Raw genomic sequence first — 27,466 nt, 5'->3', positions numbered from 1 at the left:
TTCTCAACTTCTGTCCCTCACTTCTGTTTACTTTTACTTAGGAGTCACAAAGTGGCACATTCCATTAATGTTTTCTCACACTGTTAAATCCACATTCTCAGTTCTGTAGTGTAGTGGGTGAAGTGCTTAAAAATTATTATTTCACTTTTGACACAGGGCAGCTGTTACATTTGCAGGAAGATGTTTAGGTCCCATCTGAGACACATGCAGAAGGAATAAGGTGACAAAACAGCATTAAAGAACAAGGAAACCCAGCTTTACCAGAAATTCCAGGTATAATAGGTTAAAAGCACACTATCTACAGTAATTATATAGTATACACAGATTTACAAACATATACCTCATAAAATAATATATTGGCAATATAAATGTCATGTAAATGAGGCTTCACAGTTAAATTTACCTAATGACTTGTGGCTTAGAGAAAAGTGATAGAAGCAGTACTTGTGAAGTTTTGAGTCGTGTTCTGCAGGTTGTGGTTAATGCCCAATTTACTCTTCGTTAAACTGATCATTGTCTTGCGGGGCCAAACATGATCTTGAAATGAGAATATTTTGGGACATCCATGAGAAAGTTAGGAGTAAAAGATGGTGTGGAGGACTTGAAGGACAGTGAAATTTCTGAAGCATTTTGGTCACAATCCTATGCATTGTGGAACCAGCATGTGTTCCCTGTGAGAAGAGTCTGAGAAGATTATTCATGGTGGTTTAAAGAGACAAAAACAACCTCTAACAAAACTGTAACGTTTATGCAGCTCAATATCAGAATGAAAGCAGCGCACTTAGATTTCAATTTGCAAACAATATTTTTGAAATATGCATAAGTTAGGTAATCACAACATAAATCTTAGTTAACAATACATAAGGACTATAAAGAATATATTACACTGAGTGCTAAACTGATTTTCCCTTTCCATTTTTTGAACACGGCTACAGTATTGGCCTCTGAAATCCCTTAGTAACTCCTACACAATAACACAATCTTAAAACATATTTTAGTGTTTCCCTCATATGTAACATCTGGCTTAAGGACTTAAAACAGTGTCTGTCTCTTGGTAACAAATGTTGCCTTTAGCAAATAATACAGCTCATAGCAACAGCCATTGCCTTCAAGTCTCCTATGTTATCTCTGTCCACAAACTGGGTCAGAGGAGAATACAACCCTCTTCCTCACCGTGTGTTTCCTCTAGTCCAAAGTCTCTGGCTGTCTCTGCTCAAACCACTCCATCATCTGGGTGCTGCTGGACTATTTCCTCTATTTCGATAACTTCCACCACCAGGTCCCGGATCTCCTTGATGCAGTCTAGGGGTCTGACCACAGGTTCTGCCACTGTGGGGTCATTGCTGGGGCACTCAGCTCCAGGAAAAAAAACACAACCCCAATCCTCTCCCTCGCTCTGTTCTGTGTTCTTTAGGTTGTTGGCCTCTGGTGACTTGTCTTCTTTGCAGTGGGGAAAATTCTCATGAGCAGCTGTAGCTTCCATGCAAGCCTCAGCATCAGTGATGTCCTCACACTTTACTATCAACATTTCGTCAAGTTTCTGAGGTCTAACAACGCCTACATTGATTTCCGTTGTTGGGACATCTTCCTCATTGCTCTCCACTACCACCTCATCCTCAGTGACACATGATGCACCATCAGAAGGAACCAAGTCTTGTAATAGTTTGCTCTCGGGCATATTATACTCTCTAGCAGAGGGCATGACAATGACGTGGGGAGCGCTTTTTTTGATGGAGCCTGTTGGAGATTCATTTTTCTGCACCATTTGATCCAGAAGCTGTGCGTCCTCTTTGGAAGGACTAGATTGGATTGCTGTCCCATTGGCTACTAGTTCCACTGCCTTTAGAGCCACAGCTTGAGGAGTTTGACCTGTTATCAGTGTGGATTCTGTATTCACCAAGGCATCCACTGATGTTCCTGTGGTGAGGGGTGTTAATTTAACTACTACCTTATCATGTTCTCCCTCTTTCAGGCTTTCAGTAGAAGGTGGGATGGCTTCAGCTGCCTTCTCCACAGCCATGGGATGCACTATATGATTCTCAGGTTTGGTGGGTGAGATTTTTGTCCCACTTTTAGCACGAAGAAGCATCTCCAATACTCCTTTCTCCTCCGTTCTGTGTTGCCCACCAGCCTGCGCACCTGCAGTTTCCTGAGCAAGTTCATGGGGCACCGTTTCTCCAGAGCTGTGCAGCGCCAGGGGCGAGGCAGGTTTGGCCTGGTACTGAGTTAAGGAGGAACTGGTGTGGGGCGGGCTTCCAGGGATGGAACCTGGGGTAGTGGAGTGGATGCTGGAAACACTGAAGTTGTACCTGGACTCCGTGAACAGGTTGTATTTCTTCATATTGGCTGCCTCCTTCACCACTGAAAATAACAGCCAGTAATCAGAGTCTTTTTGGTAATAAACCACAGTAAGGCTAGATTCACATTATCAGGGCCAAATGGCACAAACATGTGTCCTGAATGACAGTGGTCAGTTTGAAATCTATATAGGTTTTTCCTACCAAACTTGATTGCACATGTGTTACATCACTGTTTTTCCTCATTGTCCATGGACTATTGATTACTACTGCTTTCATCTGTTGGGTTTTTGTTCATGATGCATGTGGATGAAACAACAAGTATTAATACAGAGCAGAGGTAATACAATCTGGAACTTGAATCCAGGTTCCAAGCCAGAATGACACTATACTCAGCCAGTCAGGCACATTAGCATGTTGCAGCTATAGTGTCACGCCAGCTGACCATTTTAAAATCCCGGCCTGGAACCTGGATCCAACCTCTAATATAAAGGTTTGTTCACACTAAAAACCTATGGTCACTTCCAAAATGTGAACCATCAAGATGGATAGATCCCAATTTAAGCAAAGAAGCTTGTAATGTGAATGTAGCCTGAGATTGATACTATGTTTTCTGAACTGAAACACTCCTCTATACTTACCTTTGCTCACTTCAGTTTCTAGTATCTTCTGCAAGATGTCATCATAGACATTCTCCACTTTGATGAAGGGTGCATAATCAGCAAATATGTACTGTTCAAATTCTGGTAGTTCCTAAAGATGATTTGAATAATGTTAGTGAAGAATGTAAATATTGCTTCTTGCCCCCATCTTGTTTTAAAAGAAAACTGTTCTATGTTAATTGATCTTTACAATAACAGTGGACTATTATACTTCAGAAAACAAATATTCAAAACTTATAATTGACATTCTACCACACATGTATACCACACAACTATTGGTACTAATGTTCATTATGTTCAATGTTTAACAAACAAAATATTTGCTTTTTAGCACAACTTATGAGAAGAATGTTTTACTACGGCTAGTGCAAAGCACCGAGGTGAGGATATCACCATCACAAGTCTGGTCCCTTCTCATTGTCTGTGAGCTTGTTTTAGCCAATAAAAAAAAAAAAAAAACCTAGTCTGTTGTATGCCACAAATCTAATAACTTTTTGAGGTCACCTTCATTTAAACTCTGACTCATTATAATTCTTCATTCTACATAGTTCTAAAATTGTTTCATTGTACCTTTTTGAAAGTGGGAGCAAAATGGCTTTTGACACTGGGTAAAGTGATGTTGATCAAAGCTTCTTGGAAGATCTTTTTTCTTACTGTACTGCTGTCATAGTCGTATTGCTGACAGATGCAAAAAAGTACACATTATTGCAGTTTAGATTTTTGTTTTTAAAATGAAAGAATAACTGTACTCTTGTATTACTTACAGAAATGTCTTTTGTGGAAACACCCCAAAAACTTTATTCCATGCATTAGTAAGAACATAAATGTGTTACACTCACCTTTAGTACTCTGTGTTTAGCTTTAACCATTGAATCTGCTAGATCTTTCTGTTCCTTCTCAGCTTTTTGCAGGAAGTGATCAAAAGTGTAAGCCACGTTTTCCACCAGCTGCAAAATTCATACATTGTAGTCAACATTTAGGCCTCATTTTCAACAGAATCGTATTCATAAATAGAAGTTGAGCTTACTCTTGCAGACAGTACACTTTTGCTAGAGTTACTGCTGTTATTTTTAGCACTGCAACCACTTATGACATTTTTAAAATGTTTGAAATCAGTTGACACATTCACTATTTATTTTATTTAATATAAGTTATATACAGTTAAGTCTCACAGGCAGCTGCATTTTATTAAATGATTTTTGTATTAAATATTATATACAGTAAACTGTATAAATTCCACATCTAGTGACCTACCCTGGATGCTAATTTTATTGTAACTTATATCTTGAAAATACACAGCATTCTCAGCACTTTTAGACCTTTGTTAACTATTTGAATACAGTTGTTAAATTCAGTTTTAACATATTGACTTAATTTTCTTAATTTATCTAAAACTCAATAGGTTTTTTTTTATATCATTGGGTTTCTTAATTCCAGATAAATGCTCTTTGAAAAAACAAAATTTCAACAAAAACTCAACACTCCCATTTCATGCATATTGTCATGCACAAACAGAACCGAGCTGATGACCAATGTCTTTGCTGGCAGTTCAGGATATCAAACTACTACAGTCTTACCTGTTGTATATATATCTGTGTGCTGTGCTCCAGTCCTTTGCAGTTTGTGTAGCTGAAAGTTTGCTGTAACTCTTGAATGTGATCTTTCAGTCCACTCACTTTTTCATAGCACGTCTGTAAGTCGGGTTTACTCATCTTCACCAAAGCCTATCGAGAGAATGTGTGTTGAAGGGAGAAAACATGGGTTTAGCCAGGAAAAGATAAATCCTGTTTCATGCCTTCAGCAGTTACTGAATTGCCTAACAATGGCCACAGATGATAATGTTGTGAAATTATTTTAAAATAAATATGATCACATATTTTCTATGTATTGTAAAGTCTGGATAAACCAGTTAATAATTCCACAATCTACCTAAAATTATGCATGAGTTCTTCACATACATCAAAATTGTGCTACAGTTACTCCTCTTATTCCAGTTGTAGCCAAAATACCTCAGATAACAGACATTTGCTGAGTAATTGAAGCATTTACCACTCTGACTAAACAAATGTCTGTCTTTGTGTCTCAAAATAAGTTTTTGTTTACTGAATTAAAGCTTTAAAATAATATAAAGTCTCCACCCAGCTCACACAGCAAATGCATTCAGACAAATAATGAATGATGTGGCTTCAGTTGCTTGTGGCTCACCAGCTGAAGCAGTTCTTTGGTCAGACCCTCCTGGTAGTCCTGACATAGCTGGTCCATCATGGCCTCACTTAGCTCCCGTGCCTCTTTAAAGCCCATGCTGATGGGCCCCATCACCTCTTCCAGGACAGCGGACAGATGTGGCTCTACGTTCTCCTTACAGTATTTCGTGACTGGTTCTTCTACTCTGCCTACAGAATGAAGAGGAAATCAAATTAATTTCATATTTCAAGCCTTGGTGCTCAGGTCCACGTATGATTTGAAAAGCTTAGGTTTACAGCTCAGTTGTGAAGGTATATGCATCTCATATAAGCAAAGTAATGACGGGCTTGTCTTTCCTTAGAGATATTTTATAATTTTCAATAACTATTTTGAAATACTATAAAAGCTATTAAATTTATTTATAAAATTTCTGCCAGTAGAGGGAGTACAACACTCTTTGGGTAAACTTCTGGTTCTGGTGTATCTCAGAGATACATTATCAGTAACACTTTACCATAAGGGTACATAACTATATTCATTTTGATTAAAAAAAAAAAAAACACTTATAAAACACTTTGTAAAATTCTGAGGATGTTTCCTCACCATTTGCTGCTCTCCAGCCTAACTGCGTACTTGAAACAGGTATAATGTGTTTATGAAGCTCCAGTGTCTGCAAATGAGTTTAAAAAAATAATAATAATAATAAAATAAAAAATAAAAAATATAAAAATAAAAAAGTGTCTCAGCCCATTACACTAGGCTTTCTCTCTCTAGCATTTTGGAGTTTTTTAGACAACGAGGAGACCTCTAAACATTGAGAAGCCTGAATCGAGATGAGGATATTGCTTTGTTTTATAGATGGGTGATATCTATGTATTTTAGCTATAAATGGAATGGAACCCAATCTAAATTGTTCTTGTTTCTGTCATTGCTTAATGATTGTTTGTTAATCATTTTATAATGGTTATTACTGTCTCATTTCTTTAAAATGGTCTTAAGTAATGTTAACAGATGTACCCATATTGTAAAGTGTTACCACATCTGATTTTCTGACCACTTGAATGAATGTGAATGAATTTGACCACACAACCTTTATACTGTAAAAGCTACTTTCATTAACATTCCTTTGTTACTTAAACATTAGTAAAAACTAATACAAATACTCAAACTGGGAGCTCATTTTATGGTAACAGCTGCAGTGAGGGAGAAATATCTGCACTGGTAAGAAACTGGAGCTCAGACTTGGTTTGACTTTGACAAAGATCCAACCAGGCGTGACCTGAACTCTCACACACTAATAGAAAAGGATTATCATAGTGATCATTTTAAGGGTTTGTTGTTTTTGTGTTGAAGTTAAACCCCCCAAAAAACTGGTATTTTACACATCTGTCCTACACTGAGGGTTTTTATTATCTGTATACCATCTTCTGATCAATTTTCAGTCACCTTGCAGTAAAATATGTCCCACCACAGTTGCTATAAAAACCAACACTTTACACCATTTCTGCAACAGTTGCTAAAAAAAGACAAGGGAGTGGGAGAATTTTTAATTACACTTTGAAAAACAAAACACCTAATGGAATCCAAACCCAGTTGTGGTCCAACACTCCAACACATATTTTGTGAGGCCCTGTTAGGCTTGGATCTAGCTGCAGACTTCCAGCAGAATACCTGAGAAGTAAATATGTGTGGTACCCTTAATTTTGTCACAGTAGCTCATTACAAGCACATGCATCACACATGGAAATGCCATGTGGACGCATCAGTATGTCTCACTGTCCATTAGTGGAGATATTGGTGGGTATTGGTGGACATTTACCTCTAACTTTTCTCTCCAGGAAGGCTCGGGAGGTCATGATCTGGTCCATATCTGAGCGCATGCATGCACTCTGCTTCTTGGCATTCTCTATGCACTCCTCTTTCAGTGCAGTCATTCCCTCCATCATGGTCTCCTGCACCAGATAATATGCTGCCTCCACTGTCTGTGGACCAGAGGGTAGGTCACCTGTCATTATGTAAATGTCAGAACAGAATCCCTCACAATGAACTGAGGCCATCATTTACTTCTGTGGAACTAGCTCCAAGATACACCACAGGGATTGTTTCAATTTTAGACAAGAGTTTAAACAAACAACACACTGACCATGCTTCTAGTGGAATCCCAGACATTGCAGTAATGTAGCAGGTGTACAAATAAGGTTTAAATCATTTTTAGTGTCATTTATTGTCATTCAAAATTCAAACATTCTCCCATTCTTGTCGTTTTATGGTAATGCTTGTGTAGTACTAAAAATGACAATTGTCATTTTATTCAACAAAATATAACCTTAAAATGAAGTAGCTTGAAAATGGCAGGCGATGATAATATATTTGTCACAACTCACCAAAAGTGTGTGTTTATATTTAGATGATTTAAAGATGACAATTTTGATGTTAGAACTATTGTGAATATAGTGTTTTAATTCTTAATTTTTGGGACATTTATGTTAATTAAAATGACAATTGTCATTTTTAATACTATGCAAATGTTATCACCGAATGACAAAAGAGCAGGAGAATGTTTGAATTTTGAATTTCAGTTATATGTTACACAAAAACATTTTGAAACTCATTTGTGCACCTAATAATTATTTTTGGATGTTTAACCTAATTGTCCAGTGACAACATACCATTCAGAGGAGGGCCTGCCCTAAGAGGTCACTGAACTAATCTAAGGTGAAATACATTTTTCACTGCTTAAAAATGAGCAGTGACATATGCCCTGGAGTGTAATTCAAATTCAAATTGTTAAACACCTGAACCAGACTGTCAAGGTGTTAAGATGTTTATGAATTATTAGAGTTGGTTGTGTTAGAACAAGGCTGGGAGTACACTGCAGAGGTTTGTGGACTTCTGCTCATCGGACATTTCTTTCGGAGCCTTTAAATGTTTTGTATTGATCTGCTGAAGCACCCAGTCTACTGGAAAAATACACTACATAGTAGACCATATCTGTCAACCACAAGTACATTCCTGATTACATCAGGGGCTGATGTTGGGTTATCAATTTTAAATTATAAATGCCACTAATCTCCCAAACTTATTCAATGTTGCACCATCACTTGAGAGACCACGGTTTCACTGCTGCACAGGCCCAAGCTGCATGGCTTTGTACCCCTCTAGACAATGCTTGGTACTTGATATGGAGACCTTTGGCTTATGTGCAGCTGCTCTGGAGTTAGATTTTTCTATGGAGATTATTAAAGCTGCGTATGCACAATTAGACACCTCAGCACACAAGGTGTGCTTGCACTTTAAAAGGGGACATAATGTAAAACAATTTTTACAAACAATAATTTTAACTCACACAGAATCCCTGATCACCTTCTCCTTCATCAGACTCATACATCACTAATATACTACATTTATATTACTATAACCCCTTCATCTGTCATCATTTCACTTTTACTTCTGTTGTGTCTCCGGTGTCGACCCGAGGAGGATGGGTTCCCCGTATGAGTCTTGGTTCCTTCCAAGGTTTCTTCCTCGTGTGCTGAAGGAGTTTTTCCTTGCCACTGTTGACCCTGGCTTGCTCATAGGAGGCTTGGACCCGGATCTCTGTAAAGCTGCTTTGTGACGACTTTTTGTTGTGAAAAGCGCTATATAAATAAAATTTGATTGATTGACTGATTGAAAACAATCACTTTTGAGTACATTAGCACACCTGCTAGTACAGACCATGCCCGTAAAGGCTGAAATGGGGAGGCAAACTAATACCTTTCCGCAAAAGTTCAGGTAGGCTTCGGAACGTGTGTAAAGCCAAACTCCACCACCCTTTTGGATAGATGAATACAAGAGAAAGGGTGGAGATGGGGGGGAGATTATCCGACACAGAAGTGACGTGAGTTTGCAGGTATTTATAGGGCTGAGGGGAGGAGTTTGGTAGTGGTCCTACTACTAAAATTATGTTACATAACTTATATTAACAATAAATGTGGTGATCTGGAGCTCCTGCCAACACACAAAGTGTAAGTTACATATACAGCCCAGTCAGTTCTACCTCAGTTAGGAAATAATGAGTCTCCTCATCCTCCTTGTCTGAATTTTTAGAATCACAGCACTTAACCCATCTGAGTCTCTCCAATAACAGCACTGGACTGGTGCTGATGAGAGAGAGCTTAAATTTGAGGTTAAATAGAGCAAAACATACATTGTGTGTGGAGCAATATGTGTACTAATTAAACTGGACAAAATGACAACATGGAAAAAAGACAGCCAGGCAAACAATTACTAAACACCAGAGTTTCTGCTCCTCGATCCTCACTCTCACACTGAATTGTGTTGTGGCCCATTCTCATTTAAAGCAACACTAAGTAGTTAAAATTACAGCTTCTAAATGATTGTAATGTTCCACAGAGCTGTAATAGGGAGAATACAGCCTCTGTTGCGGCTTCACCGGGTCCTAGCTTACTGCATTAAACAATTTTTGAATCACAGGGCGGAGGACTCTCGTGAGAAATGGTTAACGCTTAACGGCACATAGCTCACAGGTGGATGGTTGCCTAACACAGTAGACTGAGCTGAAACAGACATAAGGACACAAGTTGGAGCAGTACGTACTTGTTGCCCTTTTTCATGTGTTGCGGGCCAAGTTAATGATAGTTTTGTTGACATAAATGTTATAATCACTTTTTGAGAGTTACTGAGCAGTAAACCAGGGTTTGCAGCTGTTAACTTTAATTTTGGTAATAAGTGTTTTTTGCAGGTTGCTTTGTTCATTACATGACTGAAGTTACACTTTTTTTGATGTAACCCAAGCTTGTGGACAGTGTTATAAACCGGTTATGAGAATTACTGATGAATGAGGGCGAGTGTAAGCAACTGCTTACTTTAGCTGGATTAGCATTACATAGTTTTAACATTGGAAACCTATTCTGGTAATACGTCCTTTACTATCGGTTGCTGTGGTATAAAGGCAAGTGTACCACCAAAGTTACACTTTATAGTTGTAATAACATCATCCAGTGTGTATTATGAGCGATATATGGATTTTATCATGTAGTCAACATTATTTTATTCGATTACACACATTCCCCTGGCTCAACATCAGATGGAGCCCTGAGAGCCATTCGCTACTTTTGTAAACATCACTCGATGAGTGAGACAGGGAGAGTGTGTGCGAGTCGTGCTTAAGTGAGTGAGCTGGTCGTGTTAAAGTGAGTGAGTGAGCGAGCGAGGGAGGGAGAAAGAGGTGTGTGTGAGACTTGATTTCACGACAGTACTGTAAACGTGAATTACACTCAGCAGCAGGTAGGGGGTGCTCAGGAGACAAAAAAGCCATTTCTTACATTGTATTCCTTTAAAGGAACAGGTGCTGAACCTGTTTTTTCTGAATAGAGCTGTTTTTTTGGTCCTTGTAGTATTTTGACCATAGTATGCCACAGTAGCTGAATATCTACTCGCCTTTGGACATACACCAGATGATTCAGAATGGCTGAGTTATAAGGGCTGTTTATTGCGTGATTTTTAAAAACCACATTAGTACTCACAGCGAACCAAATTCTCTTCTTCTCTGTCTTCCTGGCTTTCAGACGAGGTAGCAAATCCTTTACTAGATTTGGCAACAAGTCCTCCATTGTTAGGTTTGCCAGGACCTAAAAACACACATATAGATTACCCAACATGTAAAACAACATTTTAAGTTCACCACCCTGGTGCTATCATAAAAGACACAAAGGACTGGAGCACACTGATAAATTCACAGCCTTTAATTGTGCAAACAATTCAATCACTCCATTAAAAGGCAAATAAAATAAAAAGTAAATTTTAAACAGGAAGACCTACAACAGACTAGATTCAGATAAGCAAGCAGTAAGTCTCTAATGTCGGAGGTAAAGATGCTCTGAATCTACACTGAATGGTTGTTTTCTCTGTAGGTTTACATATACTGATTGCCACCCAATTTATCATTTATATTATTTAATATTTTTATTATTCATATTATTTAATGTGCATCATGCTACTATTAGAATGTGTGGGGGTAATCCAAAAACACAGAGGAATCACATAACAATTAGTCCTCAGTCCCCTTATACCATCCATTATTGGACAACCACAGGACCACCATTGGCCATATATTATTTTGCTCTCTATGAGATAGATCCAGAAACAGATCTAAAACACTGTTCTCTTAAAATGGGGGAATGTTTGTGCACGAGATGAGAGTTTTATTTTCAGTTACACTTTACTGCAGGGAGGCAGGCAGGTGAAACCACACAGCGAAACTCCCTCTGTGCTTTTTTTTTAATACTTCCAAAGATTACTTAGATTCCACAGAGTCCTCTGCAGTGACATAAGTGTGTTTGAGTGCGTTGTGTGTGAGCAGCTCAGCAGTGTCCAGGTGAGATCAGCACAGCACGTTTTTGAGCTTTGTGTCAAATATATTGCAATAAAAGGCTTTTGATTTATTGTGATGCAAGAATTTCACCCTCTTCTGTGTGTTTGCCTTTTTGAGTATGAGGGTGAATTGGGACAATAGAATGAAATCTGGCTCAACCTCAGCTGAAACATGTTCCCTAAATCACAGCATAACTTCCTCCTAAACCTGAACAAACTCAACTGTCTTAAACACAACAAATCCTTGCTTTAACAATAACCTTATCATGCTTCCTTCTGAAACACTTGGTGTACAATGCTGCTAGGAAACACGAAAAGGAAGAAAAGAATTTATCAACTTAGGTATTGGAAGGTTATTTGATAGTGAATGACAGCACTGCTTTCTACCTTCTTCCAATATGAGAGCTTGGCTGTGAATCCTTATGCTTCATTAGCTTACCCCTGTAACATGATTACTGCTGTGAGTTGCTCTGGAACAGATCATTTGTCAAATGCCATAATGGCCCCATGGCCCAAACACGCACATTGGTAGATGGATTGTCTACTCAAACATGTCCCTAGGTGAATGTGTGAGTGTGTGTTGCCCAGTGAAAGACTGGCACCCACTCCAGGTTGTGTTCCTGCTTTGCACCCAGTGATTCCGGGTAGGCTCCGGACCCACCGCGACTCTGAATTGGATAAGCGGTTACAGACAATGAATGAATGAATAAATTATTTGTACAGTTATGTCTAGATCATCTGTTGAAATGTTGGTGTTTGAAAATAAACGTGTCTGTCATCTTTTAAAAGTACACATTTGTAAAATCCAGTTAATGTCCAGTGTCTACATAGGGTAAGAGTGGAGACGTTGGGTGAATCCCATTTCACCCCTTGGTCGTATCACTTAGCCCTACCCCTTCATTTTGCCTAGAGGTAAGGAGTGTCAATTCTTGTTGGGAAAGAGGGTTAGGGCAAAGGGGTAGGGTGACATGATTCATGAAGCATAGATTTTTCAGGGACACACTTCAAACAAAGGGTTATGAATGTCTTGTTAATCACTGGTGAGAACACGACACAAGCAACTAAATAAAACCACAAATATCAGTATTTTCACCTTTAAAAACTACAATGGACCAGTGTATTTTCTTAGTTTAATGTAGTTTCAATACATTATGTCCCTTTCACTTAATAACAAGTATAATACCTTGTAATATGTTAATTATAGCAAGTAAATATCCAGTTCTACCTGAAATGATGAAGCAAATACATTCTAGCGCATTCTAGGAAGTTGCTAGGAAAAATAAAGGCACAGAATATGTAGCCGATTTAGGTGTGGGTGATAATACAGGAGTGTTTTACAGGATTCATCCAGTGCCTACATCTTTTGGCAAAATGTTCTTGACTGTGGGGTCATGACCTGGACAGACTGAAGCCTTAACTAAAGTTTTGAAACATATTTAAATACACACCTATTGGTTCATTTCAGAACAGATAAAAATTCTTACTCGCACATCACTGCCAATCAGCATATCCCACATTTCATATTGGCCCCTCTCCTGCCGATAGAGCTGCATGGCTTTCACAAAGGCCTGTACATCACATGTCTTCTTCTTCAGAAAGTCTGGAAAGGGGATGAAATAGTGAGTAAACAAGGATGTGGTGAATGAAACTGTTCTTAAGTGTTCTTTGAAATTATGCTATAGCTGGATGTTCATTTTAATTTTAGATAACATTTGATTCTAATCTCAGTGTATTTACAGAGCCATCAAAATTCTTTGATGAATTTTGAACATGTTTTCTAGGCAATAACAGCCCCATAACAATATGACTGAAAAAGAAGGTGGAGAGTTACATCATCTCACCAAGTGGGATTAATGTGAGTTTCATAAACATAATAACATTAAACAACAAAGACTGGGCAATGCCTCACATATCTTTACTGTCACCTATTTGTAAACATGCGAATACATGATACCTCAATGCTTAATCCCTATTATAGAGCTGATGATATTAATCAGGGATGCTACATGTATTACAGACATAGCTGGTTAAATAATACAACTTTCAAAAGTGTTTTAATTGAAGGGCATGTTTCTAGGCGAGTTTATTTGAACCACCTGCATGAATAAAATGTTTAGATATAAATTTTGTTTTAAATAAAATTTCCTATTAAGAAGAGATCTAATCAAGAAATTCTGATATGGAGTCTACCTTGATTCTGGTGCCGAATGCAGTCAGATAAAGCCGAGATGAACTCAGTTTGCTTGTCTTCCTCATAGAAGCAGAAGTAGTAATCTCTGCGGTATGGCAGTTTCAGGTAGACTGGGAAGTCTCCTGGTATTTCAGCTGCAGGTGGAGCAAAATCTTCCTTCACATCTGCAGCAGAGCACACAGTTACTTAAGACATTTAGCTCACCACAACACACACACACACACACACACACACACTCTCTCTAGTTGGGGCACCTTACTGCTCATTAAACATGATTGCCACAATAAAAGAAATGAGTAACCTAGCGAATACACAGTGGTTTCAGAGTAAAAACTAGTTTTGGTTTTTATTATGTGATTGTGTTGTACAGAAAATATGAGTATGAATATGAGTAAAGTTTTGTTCATAATATATAACACCTGCATCAGAGTTTTCTTGTGCATTTCATTTTTAAAAACAAGTACTAGATGATCTACCACCAAAGAACAAAGCATTTTGTTAATTTTAAGAATTACAATTACTTATTTATTCAATGTAACAGGTATCGCATGAAATTTAAGGTGGCTGCAAGGGCGTAGAGTTCGCATGGACGGAGGTGATGTGCACCCCCCCCCCCCCCATTCTACTCGAGTCCTACCTCCTCGTAACACATATGGCCAGTGTGATTGGCTGACCCTTCCCCTGCTGTCACGTGAGTCTCTGTAGTTTGGTTGTTAGCACCAAAACTGGAAAAACTTTCCAGTCAAAAGCGAGTATTACTGTGCAACTCAGGTGCATCATGGGTGACACATGGGAGTCAAAAGCGACTGTGGATGGCAGCAAAAAAAGATGGTGGACATGAGCTAATTTTTCTAAGAAATGTGTGAGTCAAGTTCGCTAATGAAATAACTCCATCATAATAACAGCAAGTTAAAATGGTTTGTATGAATAACATTGTTTGGGAATTAACTTCACCACAAACTGCAACTTGTCAGTTCTCTTACATTGTCGTTTTAACATGGAGCAAAAAAACAAACAAACAGGCAGTGAGGGGGTGGGGTGGGGTGGATTAGGTCTCCACCAATGTCAAGAGCAAACCTACGCTATTGGATTGCGGTGCGCAGCTATATGGAGTTTTACAAACACACTTACGCCACAGAATGTCTCCCCGCCACTTCCCTTTACAATATGTCAGGCAAAGTCGCACTCCCGCGTGAAATAAGACAAATTCAGCAGTCCTCCTCTCTCTGTGAAAATGGCTAAATTAACAGCACAGATTGTAGAAGACAACAAACATTAACTTCTCTCTGCAAACCAGCAGAAACTGGAACCGTTCCAGTTCCTCGTTGGACCAGCACTATTGAAATATGGCTGGAATAACAACAGACGGTGTAGTAGCGCCACCTTAAGACCTCTCTGTGAAATATGGCTGAACTAACAGCAGAAGATAAAATAACGTTACCACTCGCGCATGCACGTTTCAACCTTAGGAGTCAGTCAGTCAGTAAGAGAAAATGCCTCTCCTAGGCCCGGCAAATAACCCTCTAGAAAAAACTGTTCTTAACAAACACGTTGTATGGCTCAGTTCTGTATCGTCTTTCTATATCACATATATATATATATATATATTATTACAAAAATACTTGTCAGTATATATATGTCATATATATATAAAATACTGGTAACTAAGAATTAACAATCTACCATTTCTTTCCCATTGGCTAAAAATAAGTACATGAAAGACTTTTTTGTCAGTATATTAGCACCAAAATTTTAAACAGTAGAAGATCACAGGTCACTGGAATATCAGGTTTACTTCCCAGTAAACAATGTGTTAGTGTACATACTGCCCTCTGCGTTCAGCTCTGAACACAATAACCTGCAAATTCATCTGAGAAGTTGGCTTACACAGAATTGGAACATATTCAAAATACCTTTCCCACAAGTCTTGTTCCTGACATTGTCCCCATATGGTGCCTGTTTTGACCTGCCCTCAGGGACTGAGAACTAGCTCGCTCAAGATTTGATTACTATTACTCCTCCCAACTCTAGTTTCTACAGTTCTACTTCTAGACTTCATTAATTTCCAGTCAACAGATATTAAGTAAGAGTTATTGCTTATCAAATCTATGATATAATATTCTTCACCCTATTTTCACTTTGCTATAGCTATGTTCACCAAACAAAAGCTATTCTTAAAAGTTACTGTTGACAATTCTATGCTTCAATGAGACACTAATATTCAAAAATGGAACTATACAAATTGGGCAGGATATAGAGGGCCACACTGAATTTAGTGTTTGGTTGTCACTGATTGGTATATCTCTGTTATACAGAAACTAAATGTCCTTAACTAAATGTAAGTTTTAAAACTTTAAAACTTAAAACATTGTTCCTAATAAAGCAGTCTAGAATAAAATTTGAAAGCACTCAAATTGTAATTTCGAAGCAGATGGCAGAATGTATATTGCTAATGCAATTGAGGACAGATTTATATCAGACAAGCATGACAAATATGCATTATATTAGATAAGCCTGGCAGTGGTGTATGAAAAGATCTGAATGATTTGAAACTGTAGTGATGTGGTTTCAGTTCTGGTACAAACACATTTTAAAACATCTTGCAACACCTTCTGGAAACATCTGCCTGGAAAGAAGTTCATTGTACCAGTCCAAGTCTGCTGCAGAGAACATCAAAACATACTTTCAAACAAAGAAGCTGCTGGAGTTCTCCATAAAAAAAAAAAAAAATCACTGGCCACCACAGAGTCCGGCGTCATCATTGAATGTGTTTTGTATTACAGATGGTGAGAAGCAGAAAATGCAACCAATATGTAATAAGGCAGCATTTAAAAAAAATATCCGGCAGAAAATCTTGTACTTAAATGTTTTTGGCTGTAAATAGAACAAATGACAATGGGTACTGTATAAAACAGACACACAAATAAAGTCAAATGACACTGATGATCGGCTTATTTGGTTGCACATGTACAGCAGGTAGATTCTGAAATTAAGGCTGTTCCAAACAACCACTGGGAAAGTAATATATAGTTTCAAATTGCATATTCATAAACTTCACTTTCCATAATAAGGACTTGTAATTCCATGGAGTTTGATACTGACAAGTATTTTTGTAATAATATTTATATATATATATATATATATATATATATATAAAATACTGGTAACTAAGAATTAACAATCTACCATTTCTTTCCCATTGGCTAAAAATAAGTACATGAAAGATATATATATATATATATCTCCAGTTTGGATATACAGTACTCAAAGAAATAGTACTATTTGGTCACAGCAGGGGTGCATCTAGACTATATGTTGGAGCACCCACAGAATTTGGCTTCTAGTAAAAAGCCTGTTAAACAGAAAAAATAATTTAAGTGGTTTAACTCTAAGTGGGCATTACACTGCCATGGATGAGAAGTGGACAGTCTTTAATATGCTCTTAAGTAGTTAGGCTGGGGGTGTTACATCCTCTTACATTTATTTTCTGTGGGCAGGGAATGTCTGACAGTTTGCTTAAGTGGTGTAGCATAATTATCTTGTCTGATTTGTAGGCTGCCTGTTCTTTAAATATTTACGATTACATTACTCTATGCAAAAAAAACTAAATAAACCAGCTCTGACTGAAATCATTAACTGTTCGGGTTTATGAAAGATGCTGGTGCATTATGGGAAATGTAGTGACAGTAGTGAATTTGTGAGGCATGTCCTGTTGTTCTGCTCAACAATCCAGGATAATATTGACCTTTTACTATTGTGATTTTAGATATGTGTCCCAGTAAATTGGGTCTAGTGAAACCCTTGGTCACAGACATGGATTTCAGTGTCCAAATTATTGTAATATTTAATGTGAAAATTTTCTAGAAAAGTATAGCAGGTGAAAATGGTACAAATCTGATCTGTATCTTCATATCTGACAGAGACATGTTATTTATGTGTCTGTGAAAATTGCATTGAATCTGACTTTTTAAAATCATATTTGGGCCACTTTTATATGTGGTATTGAAATCCGATCCATATCTGATCTGTGCGGGTCAGAAGCCTGATCTGTTCAGACTGATGTCAGATATAGGTCATGTATTTCCATCACTTGTTAAAAAAAAACAAAAAAAACTTTAAAATGTTTGAAGTATAATTAATTCATTCTGTATTATCTGTAACTGCTTATCCAGATCAGGGTCGTGATGGGTCCAGAGCCTACCCGGAGTTCTTGGGCACAAGGCACACACCCTGCTGGGGGGACTAATCCTTCACAGGGCACATATACACACACACACACATTCACTCACACACTCATACCTATGGACCTATGGACACCTGGAGCAGACTCCAACCCACAACCTCCAGGTCCCTAGAGCTGTGTGACTGCAACACTACCTGCTGTGCCACTGTGCTGCCACAATAATAATAATAATTATTATTACTATTGTTCATTATCTCTAATCGATTTATCCAGTTCAGGGTCGTGGTGGGTCTGGAGCCTATTCGGAATCACTGGGCACAAGCACATAACAACATGTGTTTTTGAACCATGGGAGGAAACTGGAGCACCCGGACGAAACCCACACAGGCACGAGGAGAACACATCAAACACCGCACAGACAGTCAAACAGAGCAGGATTCGAACCCACAACCCCAGGACCTGGAACTGTGTGACAGCGACAGTGTGCTGCGTCACAGCGCACGCCCCTTTATTATTATTATTATTATTATTATTATTATTATTATTATTATTATTATTATCATCATCCAGCGTATCAGATCTATTTAGAAACATTTTACAATTCAAATTTCCATGAAATGATTGTAAACACATTGTAACACACTTTAACACATTAGTTAACTAAAACAAATTAGTTATTTTCACTTAAAAAACATGAAACAACAAACGTATATGTGCACTTTTGTCTCTGAACTGAATGTTAGTCAGGTACATTCTGAGCAAGCAAGTACTGACAATGGAAAATGCCAGGAGTTCTCGTCTTACTGTTAGTGTCAGGGAAGCACTTGTCCACCATTTCCATGTATTTCTCCTCTGTGGTCAGAACAGTGCCCCCAGTAGGCAGCAGCTTGTATAGCGGCTTGCTTCCATTAATGTATGACTGCAGGAGAGATGCATGGGATATTATGACATAATTTCATTGACTGTCCCTCAGCCCATCACCCTTGTTCTGCAACTAATTCACACTCATTTACTCACTCACTCATGGTTAACAACATGCATCCATGTTACTTTGGGATGGGAAACTTACATCATAGCTCTCATGGCACTCCAGGCAGTAATTTGCTCGAACCACAGCATATCTCTCCTTCCACTTCCGGTTGTCGTCAAAGTGTAAAACGTTGTCTTCGTAAAACACTTCTGCAGCCTCTGGTGGATCCTACATAATTAGACAAACACATAAGGTATTATAATGAAAACCCATTTTTGTAACTCAGTGTTCTTGTTTCATTTGAAACACGACATAGAGAAGGTTCATGTGTTGAAAAACAAATGGGAAAGCTTGTATCACTCATTATAGCTGTTTATGCAGGAAAGTTCAAGCATTCAATAAAAAGCCAGCCTACCCTTTCTCTCACATATACAGCAGTTTTGCATTGTTTTAGGCAAACACTACAAAATACTTACGCAGTTTTTGTCTGACTCTATTCTTGTTTGCAAATATGTTTAGAAATATGTTCAAAATGGCATCTGCTTCAATTTATATCAGTTATGGCTGATCAGCTAAATTTAAGTGTAAGTGTATGTATGTATATGTATGAAACCTTCTCTTGCTCAATTTAAAAAGAAGTGTCCTGTTCTTTACCCTCTGTTTGAGAAGCTGAGTGTGCTCCTGTTTGCGTTGGACCAGCTCATCATGAACATGGGACAAGTAGGCAAGGCTGTATTGCTTCTTGTAGAAAGAGGCAAAGTTCTTCAGCTCTGCCTGCGCTCGACCTGCAGTACACATACACACAAACAATAGACTCACTATCAGGAAGCTGCTTTTTCACACACCATTCACATAAAGAAGTTTCTGCTGCTGATGTCATTACTACTAGGACATCATCTGTGCTATTTTCATCATAATGATCATGTACAGGACTGTCTTAAACATTTCAGTTTTTTCTTTTAATACCATGACCCTTTTCTGGCACAAACAAAACAATGAAAACTGTTTGGCACATATTCAAATATTTATGTTTGCCCTGCTTTTATTGAACTGTTTGAGCCTTGTTCTGTATGAGGTTAAATCCCATGAATGCTGAGTTTAAAGAAGTCTCTTCATAGAGGCTTCTATTGTATTCTTTCTCACTGATCCTTCCTACTCCATTCAATCTTTCTGTATTGCCATTCACCGATAACATGTTTTCTCAAGAGGGATCATGTTTTAGTCCCACAAACCACTCTATTTAACAGAGTTTAACAATACACTAACAAAGAGTGCTCATTTAATGCACATTAACTTGTTATAAACCAGCTTCCCTTTTACTGTGGCAGCACAAAATTAAGACAGATATGAATAATAAAAAAAAATCAGTGATTTAAATCCTTTAAATATACTCTGATCTGTATTTAAACAATACAACTAACACAGGATATTTCATATTTTACTTTCACAGCTTCATTTGATTTGTAAATATACAGTCATTTAGGTATTTCACCCTCTACAGGGAATAATATTATCAAAGGAATCGGAATCTAAGCAAATCTCTGGCAAAACTGACATTGACCCTAGTTTTATCTCTCTCTCTCTCACATATATATATATATATATATATATATATATATATATATATATATATATATATATATATATCCCAATGATTCCAGGTAGGCTCTGGACCTACCGTGACCCTGAATTGGATAAGCGGTTACAGATAATGAATATATATTTATATATGTCTGTCCAAGGTTTTTGGCGGTGCACATTTCATGTGTGTCAGTTGGGTTCTCTTACATTATATTTGGTGATTATTCACAAAAAACACAGGAATAGACCCTCCCTTTTCTTTTTTTGTTGTACCACTAGGGTACTTCATGATTTTCTAAACCAATCTTGTCTTGACACAAACAAATTTTAGCCCACCACTGAATCACAAATTATTTTAATGATAGATTTATTGATCTATAAATTTGTATGTTTCTGAAATAAGAGCTTACTGAGTTGACAGCATACATACTAAAGCAGTGTGACTGTGTGTGAAGTGTCTTTTGAGCTAAACCGTGGACAATGTTGCGATTTTGTATATTTTTCAGTTAACCTTGAAAATAATAACATACAAATATAAAAGAAGCCATTTTAACAAAGACTAGAAATGACTACTTTAGAAGGACCTTGTGATAACTAGATTTACTTTGAAAATTGAAGTGCTAAACAGTTTTAGAACTGCTGTAAACTGAGAACAGAATTGCATCCAGAAATTCACAAGACTTGTTTCCACAAGTGGAAGCAACTTTAAGAGGTCTTAAAGTTATATATAAAGTATAATAACTACAGAATGGCTGCAGTATCGTCTTATGGATTACATGAATATACTAAATCTATATATTAAATGTACGAATGGAAATGAGGTGGTTTAGAAGGGAATGTATAGTTTAGTGAATTGACAACATGTGTTGACTAGTTGTGTTTGTTTGGTTGGTATGTTGGTTAGCAATTGTATTTTAGCAACGTACGTACTTTCTCTCATCCCCATGTTCTTTCACATTTAAATGAAAGCATATTGTGTCTCCAGGCAAAATTTACTCATATTTGGGCAGACTGCAGATTTCTATGGGGCAAATTACACTAGTAGAGTTTTAAATCAGTGATGACAGCAGTTTATATTTGAAGGCAGAATGCATGGCATTGTGCTAGTTACCACTAATATTTACAAAGTTACTTACAGAGATGATGTTCCTAATAAATTGGTCTTCTGAGTGTACTTTTGTAAGGGTGTTTGTTTATGTTTGTGAGTTTGGGGTGTGTTGTTGGGTGTGTAAGCATGTGAGCATTTGTTTTACAAGTTCAACATATCTGACATTCTTTAGCTGTGAAAGCAGCCCCAGGTGGTTAAGACTGCATCAGGTATTCATGCCTGACCTGCACGGCCTGTTCTGTTCTGACGTTAACTCATACCTTCACACTGGCCGCAAACACACAGACACCTGTGGCACAAACTCCACACACACCTCTAAAAACAGAGAACACTCTGTAAGACATATTGCATTCATAAAGAATAACTGTGTCCCCACTCTGCAGCACCAAATATGAAGAAGAAATGTACTCATCAGATATCCTTCCATCCGTTCATGCACACCCTGTGTTTTGTACCTTGATTTGAGTTTGGGATTTAAGTTTTTATGTACTACAGAACTCATCTACATCCATCACTTTGTGACAAATCTATCCTTTTAAAAAATTTATGTATTTATTTATTTTGTGCTTGGAAATAGTACTGAGCATAAATATGGCTATGCTCCAGTGTCCTCTCACAACCCAAAAACACACGTTGGTAGGTGGAGCATGTTTTTTGCACTCAGGTGCGCCATTCCAGGGAGTGTTCCTAACTTACGCCCAGTGATTCCAGTTTGGTCCCAGCCCCAGCCTCACCTTGAACAGGATGAATGCACAAGACTTTACCCATTTTCCCAAAGCCATGCAGCAATTTCACATTTTGTGTTTGCAGTGCCTCACTCAATATTTACAATTCTTCCTAAATGACATTTATTTGTGAGATTTGTTTTAGTTGTTAATGAGTGACATACTACCGTAAATGTAGAAAGATGCTGATCATTTTTATGCCCATTTAATATGTAAATCCGTCTGGATTTGAATAAAAGTCAAATGTAAGAATGCCGTTATTTAAGCAAATATATATCATTACACTTGGTTACTTTGGCCTGGTCCTTTTCTTTCTCTGGATTTAGTTATTATAATTCAGGCAACAATCTGTGAATTTGAAAGTGATTATGTAACACCTCTGGAGTTTCCTGGTGCAGGACAAAGACAAGTCCACCTGTACCCATTCAGCCAAAAATAAATAGCAGCATGCACAAGAGCATGTGCAGAACATGGATTTCAATCCCATGCTCTTTGTCAACATGCGCAGTCAACAGGGGGATTTCAGCATTGTTCCTGGTGTGGTTCTAAAACAAGGTACAATTTCCCTTCCTTTCTCAAAAACATGAGGAGAGAGTAAAACAATGAAACTGAGCATATGCCAACAGTGAGAGAGTGAGCTAATGCTTGAAATCTGAACTCACATTTGAGCATCTCCGTAAGCTTTGCGGAATCAAAGACTCTTTATACACACACACACACACACACACATATATATATATAAAGCACATGTTATACATACAAACTAAACTCTGAGCACAAGTGTGTAGTAGTTTTTTTTTGAGGAGAAAATTGTTCAAAGTGTGTTTCATGTAGTCCATAATGACAACAAACACTGTAGCACCATAGTGATTGTTGTCATCTATCAATTTTGGTTCTGTTGTTAAGAGAGATGTAGGAAAAATAAATCTATAACAAATTATATGATATCATACAAATATCATAAATGCTTTATCATATTGCTCAATAAGCAAATGTGTACAATTCCATTTTAATTCCACAGAGAATCATTCATTCATTCATTCATTCATTATCTGTAACCTCTTATCCAATTCAGGGTCGCGGTGGGTCCAGAGCCTACCTGGAATCATTGGGCGCAAGGCGGGAATACACCCTGGCGCCAGTCCTTCACAGGGCAACACACACTGACACATTCACTCACACACACACACACCTACGGACACTTTTGAGTCACCAATCCACCTACCAACGTGTGTTTTTGGACCGTGGGAGGAAACCCACGCGGACACGGGGAGAACACCACAGAGAAGCAGAATGGATTTATTCTTTCCTGGTATTCTGGTAGCCATATTTTGTTTGTAATGACCCAGTATTAATGGTGGGTTTTGAACTGGTGCTATCTGTAGTGTGATGCACAGTTATGTAATCCTTCGAATGTTCAGTAATGCAGTCCTTCTGAAGAGCTGAACAGCTTGAGAGCTCTTCACACTTTTTCACGGTTCATGCGACAAACATGTTCCATAGCTGTCGTCTCCTGACTTTACGACTAACCCATGACTTATACAAGGAATAGCACTAATGGAGCCGAAGCCATTGTCAGTAAAGTAGCAGGCCCAGCAGGACTACCTTAATTCGTTAAACAGGTTTGTGGACAGTTTATCAAACCAAGCCTATTCACAAAAGGTTTGTATATGGAATCTTGGTTTTGCTTGAGGTGTAGGTGTCATAGGACAGCAAGTGTTTAAAATGCTTTTAGAGGCAGATTTTCCCACGCACTGGATGTTATGACATATTACAATTCTTTGTTACACAACATCAAATAACAATACAATGTTAACACAAATTATTTTTCTCTTAACCTACTATTTCCACCCAGCTGTGTATATACGTTGTTTTATTTCATAGCAAATGAACAAATCATAGAACTGTAACTGAAACTGATTAAATGAAGTAGGATTTACGTATAGAAAACTCAAATGAATTGTGGAGTGTGGATGATTTGATGAATTATATTCCTGCCTGAATTATACATATTCACTCGTCAAGGAGATGATGCTGGAATGTTCTCTGGTGTTCCACACTCACGTATGTTTTGTGGTGGCAAGGATGGAGAGGAGATGGCAATTGTAAACATAAATGTAAATCTTCATTCATTGTCTGTAACCACTTATCCCGTTCGGGGTCGTGGTAAGTCCAGAGCCTACCTGGAATCACTGGGTGCAAGGCAGGAACACACCCTGCAGGGGGCGCCAGTCCTTCACAGGGTGACACACACACTCACACATATGGACATTTTTGAGTCTCCAATCCACTATGGGAGGAAACCGAAGCACCCGGAGGAAACCCATGTGGACACAGGGAGAACACACCAACTCCTCACAGACAGTCACCAGGAGCAGGAATTGAACCCACAACCTCCAGGTCCCTGGAGCTGTGTGACTGCAACACTACCTGCTGCGCCACTGTGCTGCCCTTAAATGTAAACATGCATTTATTTGTCATTATACAGTGCACAAATAAATGTGCCTTCTGCAGTTAACACATATGTGCTAATGAACTAGGGGCAGTGGGCACACACATAGCAGCCAGCCCAGCACCCAGCCCCAGTTTTCCTGTCAGTCACTGGGATTGAATTAGCAACCGTCCAGTCCCAATGCCACTTCTTTAACCATTAAACCTGCCTCCAGTCATTATCTCAACAGTCTGTGCAAAATGCATTGAAATTTAAGCCTGTTTTCTCATTCCTTAGACAGAAAATAGTTTTGATGATGATGAAGTCCGTTAAAGTCTTTCTTCATATCAGCAGGCTTTTCAACTTATCAACATGGCCATCAAACAGTCCTGATCTCATCCCAGCTGAACATTTGAGGTGGAAATTATATGATTTGTCCACGACAAGGTTCCATCCTGCAGGGCTAATCTGTCGACTGCTATTCTACAAAGCAGGGACTTATTATTGTTGTGGGACTTGATTAGTGTTTCTCATTAGTCAAGTCCATGCCTCAAAAAATTCAGACCGTCATCAATGTACTGACTGTAAGTGTTTCCATAACTTTTTCCTCAACATTAAAGGGGGCATGTTTACACAGTTCTCGGGGGTCTTAATAAAACAACTGTGACATGCTTTGTTCCAAATACCACAAGGATCAAACAACTCAGCACATATCTCCCCCTGTCTAAACAGCCCTGTTTAGAACTAACGGTTTTGACACCTGTTCCTTTAAATGTGGATCAACCACAGCATTAGAGCCCAGGAACGAGGAGTCTCTTCTTATTCCAGAGCACAGGAATGAGGAGCAGAAGCTTTTTTTTTTTTGCTTTGTTTTTTTTTTTCTTTCTCATTGTTTGTGTTTAGCCTTGTCTTTATGCTCTCACACAGAGGTGTGTCCAGCTCTCTGACTGAAACAAAATGACATGTTTAATCTCATGTTTTCAGACACTAGATCTAGAAAAATTAGGCCATACATTTTTTTTTTCACTTAAATTGAAATAAATGGTTAAACCACAATAAATGGTTTCACGAAGCCAGAATTCTCAACTATGAAACAAAACAGAAGAAAAAAAAACTGGGTGAATATCATCCAGATATGGTGATTCATTTTTACCAGGAGTTATACTTCTACAATTAAAACTACAAAGGTTTTTAAAAAATCATGCGCATGTATGGGTAGATATATGTAGGACCAATTTGTTATTCATTTATAGGGTTCATTTTACAAGTTTGTATGCCAAAGTAACCTGTAATGTGTAAATTATAGCAATGTTGACCCCAAAAAGGGAAATTAATCTAAAAACCAAACTAAAAGCTAGCACCACTATGGCAGTCCATTGGCTGCCTGAAATATACATCCAATTGAAAATAACCAGAAAAGGCACACAGACCTGTGAACTCCTTAAAAGGAGAGGCATTCTGTTGCATTTCTTTACTTGGAATTTTCGTGCTGCAGAATGTCAATAAAAACCTGTTTATATGGTTCAGAGTCACTTCATCTGCCCCAGGTTCATCAAGATTTAATGTAACATTTCAGATACAGCTGAAAAGGACCATGTAGATAGTGAACAAAGGCACATGCATGACCACAGGCAACTTATATTCATGTTATCAGTGCTGTCTCCTTGTCCTTGCCTCAGATTTTATAAATGTCTGAGAGACGGACATGAGGAGAGGAGCAGGGAAAAAAAAGGAAAAACTGGTCCTGGCACTTTTCGCCCTCTCCTTGTTCACTTATAGGGGTTGAATGACAAGAAAATGAAATGTGTACAATGATAAGAACAGGCTACTTTAGTGTTTTAGTGTGTGTGGGATGGAGTAAGACTGACCTTTATTTACCTTCACTTATTCAGACATCTGCCTTGTTTCTCTTTTGTAAGTCGCTTTGGATAAAAGCGTCTGCCAAATGCATAAATGTAAATGTTTCACAAACTAAAAAGCTACACCTGAGCTGTTTCATTCCATGTTTTAAGTCATTCTCGACCTGTCTCTAATTTCAAACTCAAACCCCAAACACGTGACATTTACACAAAATCGCAAATGAGGTTTTTTTCCTGTTAACTGCATAGTAATTACATAGTAATGTTTAAAACGTAACAAAACCACAGCTGGGCATCGCACCTGGGAAGGGGGAACACGGCCGCTGAGGGCCACTCGACGGGTTGTTCGGGGAAAACACGGCAGTTCATTTCAGACCTGCGCTAGACTTACCTCTTATGAAGTTGGATTTGTTTTCATCCAGGAGAGTGGATGAAGATAATCCCATGGTGGTGTAAGTTTTTGTCTCCTCTCAGGCGCTGTTTTGTTCTCTGGCGGACTGAGTGTAAACAGCGTTTCAAACTAATATGAACAACGCTAACGCACATCTGTACACTTCCCACGCTGAGGTATTTCTCTCTCTCGCTCTGTGTGTGTGAGAGTGAGTGAGTGTGTGTGTGTGTGTGTGTGTGTGTGTGTGTGTGTGTGTGTGTGTGTGTGTCTGAGAGAGCTACATTTATTCCAGAGATATGGTGTGATATTTTTTAGACGTTGTTTTAAATATAAAATGTAATCATGTAAATAAACTTTGTTGAATATCCAGAGCATTGTGTGATGGACAGTGGTGAATTATTGCCCACAGCTTCTCAGCCAGCACACTTTAACAGAGCACACATGGATAGAACATATAGTTATTTCATAATCTTTGATTATACATAATTTCATGAATTCGTACTTCATAA

The 27,466-nt window shown here is 38.2% G+C and overlaps 2 protein-coding genes across 3 annotated transcripts in view; one reads left to right on the top strand and one right to left on the bottom strand.

Annotated features, from left to right (window-relative positions):
• kifap3a (kinesin-associated protein 3a) overlaps nucleotides 1-13,372 on the top strand; it is a 50,328-nt gene extending 36,956 nt beyond the window's left edge. The window contains exons 22-23 of one of the 2 annotated variants that reach the window (XM_066676580.1): nucleotides 157-273; nucleotides 13,300-13,372. The gene's annotated coding sequence lies outside the window, so the exon portion shown is untranslated. Of the gene's footprint in view, nucleotides 1-156; nucleotides 274-3,290; nucleotides 3,508-13,299 lie in introns of those variants that run through there. The other variant, XM_066676579.1, reaches the window with a different exon arrangement.
• niban1a (niban apoptosis regulator 1a) lies at nucleotides 184-27,147 on the bottom strand. Its single transcript, XM_066676578.1, has 14 exons — nucleotides 26,958-27,147; nucleotides 19,517-19,647; nucleotides 18,962-19,090; nucleotides 18,697-18,811; nucleotides 13,709-13,873; nucleotides 13,003-13,118; nucleotides 10,672-10,776; nucleotides 6,963-7,125; nucleotides 5,165-5,352; nucleotides 4,537-4,683; nucleotides 3,799-3,906; nucleotides 3,530-3,637; nucleotides 2,939-3,050; nucleotides 184-2,361 (listed from the first exon to the last, which is right to left on the bottom strand). Exons 1-14 carry the CDS (start codon nucleotides 27,010-27,012, stop codon nucleotides 1,214-1,216), a joined length of 2,790 nt encoding a protein of 929 aa, XP_066532675.1. The 5' UTR covers nucleotides 27,013-27,147; the 3' UTR covers nucleotides 184-1,213.
• Between the last annotated feature and the right edge of the window lie 319 nt (nucleotides 27,148-27,466).

The sequence above is a fragment of the Hoplias malabaricus genome, chromosome 7 (genome assembly GCF_029633855.1).
Source record: "Hoplias malabaricus isolate fHopMal1 chromosome 7, fHopMal1.hap1, whole genome shotgun sequence".
In the NCBI taxonomy this organism is placed as follows: Eukaryota; Metazoa; Chordata; class Actinopteri; order Characiformes; family Erythrinidae; genus Hoplias; species Hoplias malabaricus.
This window is presented reverse-complemented; position numbering and strand designations above follow the sequence as displayed.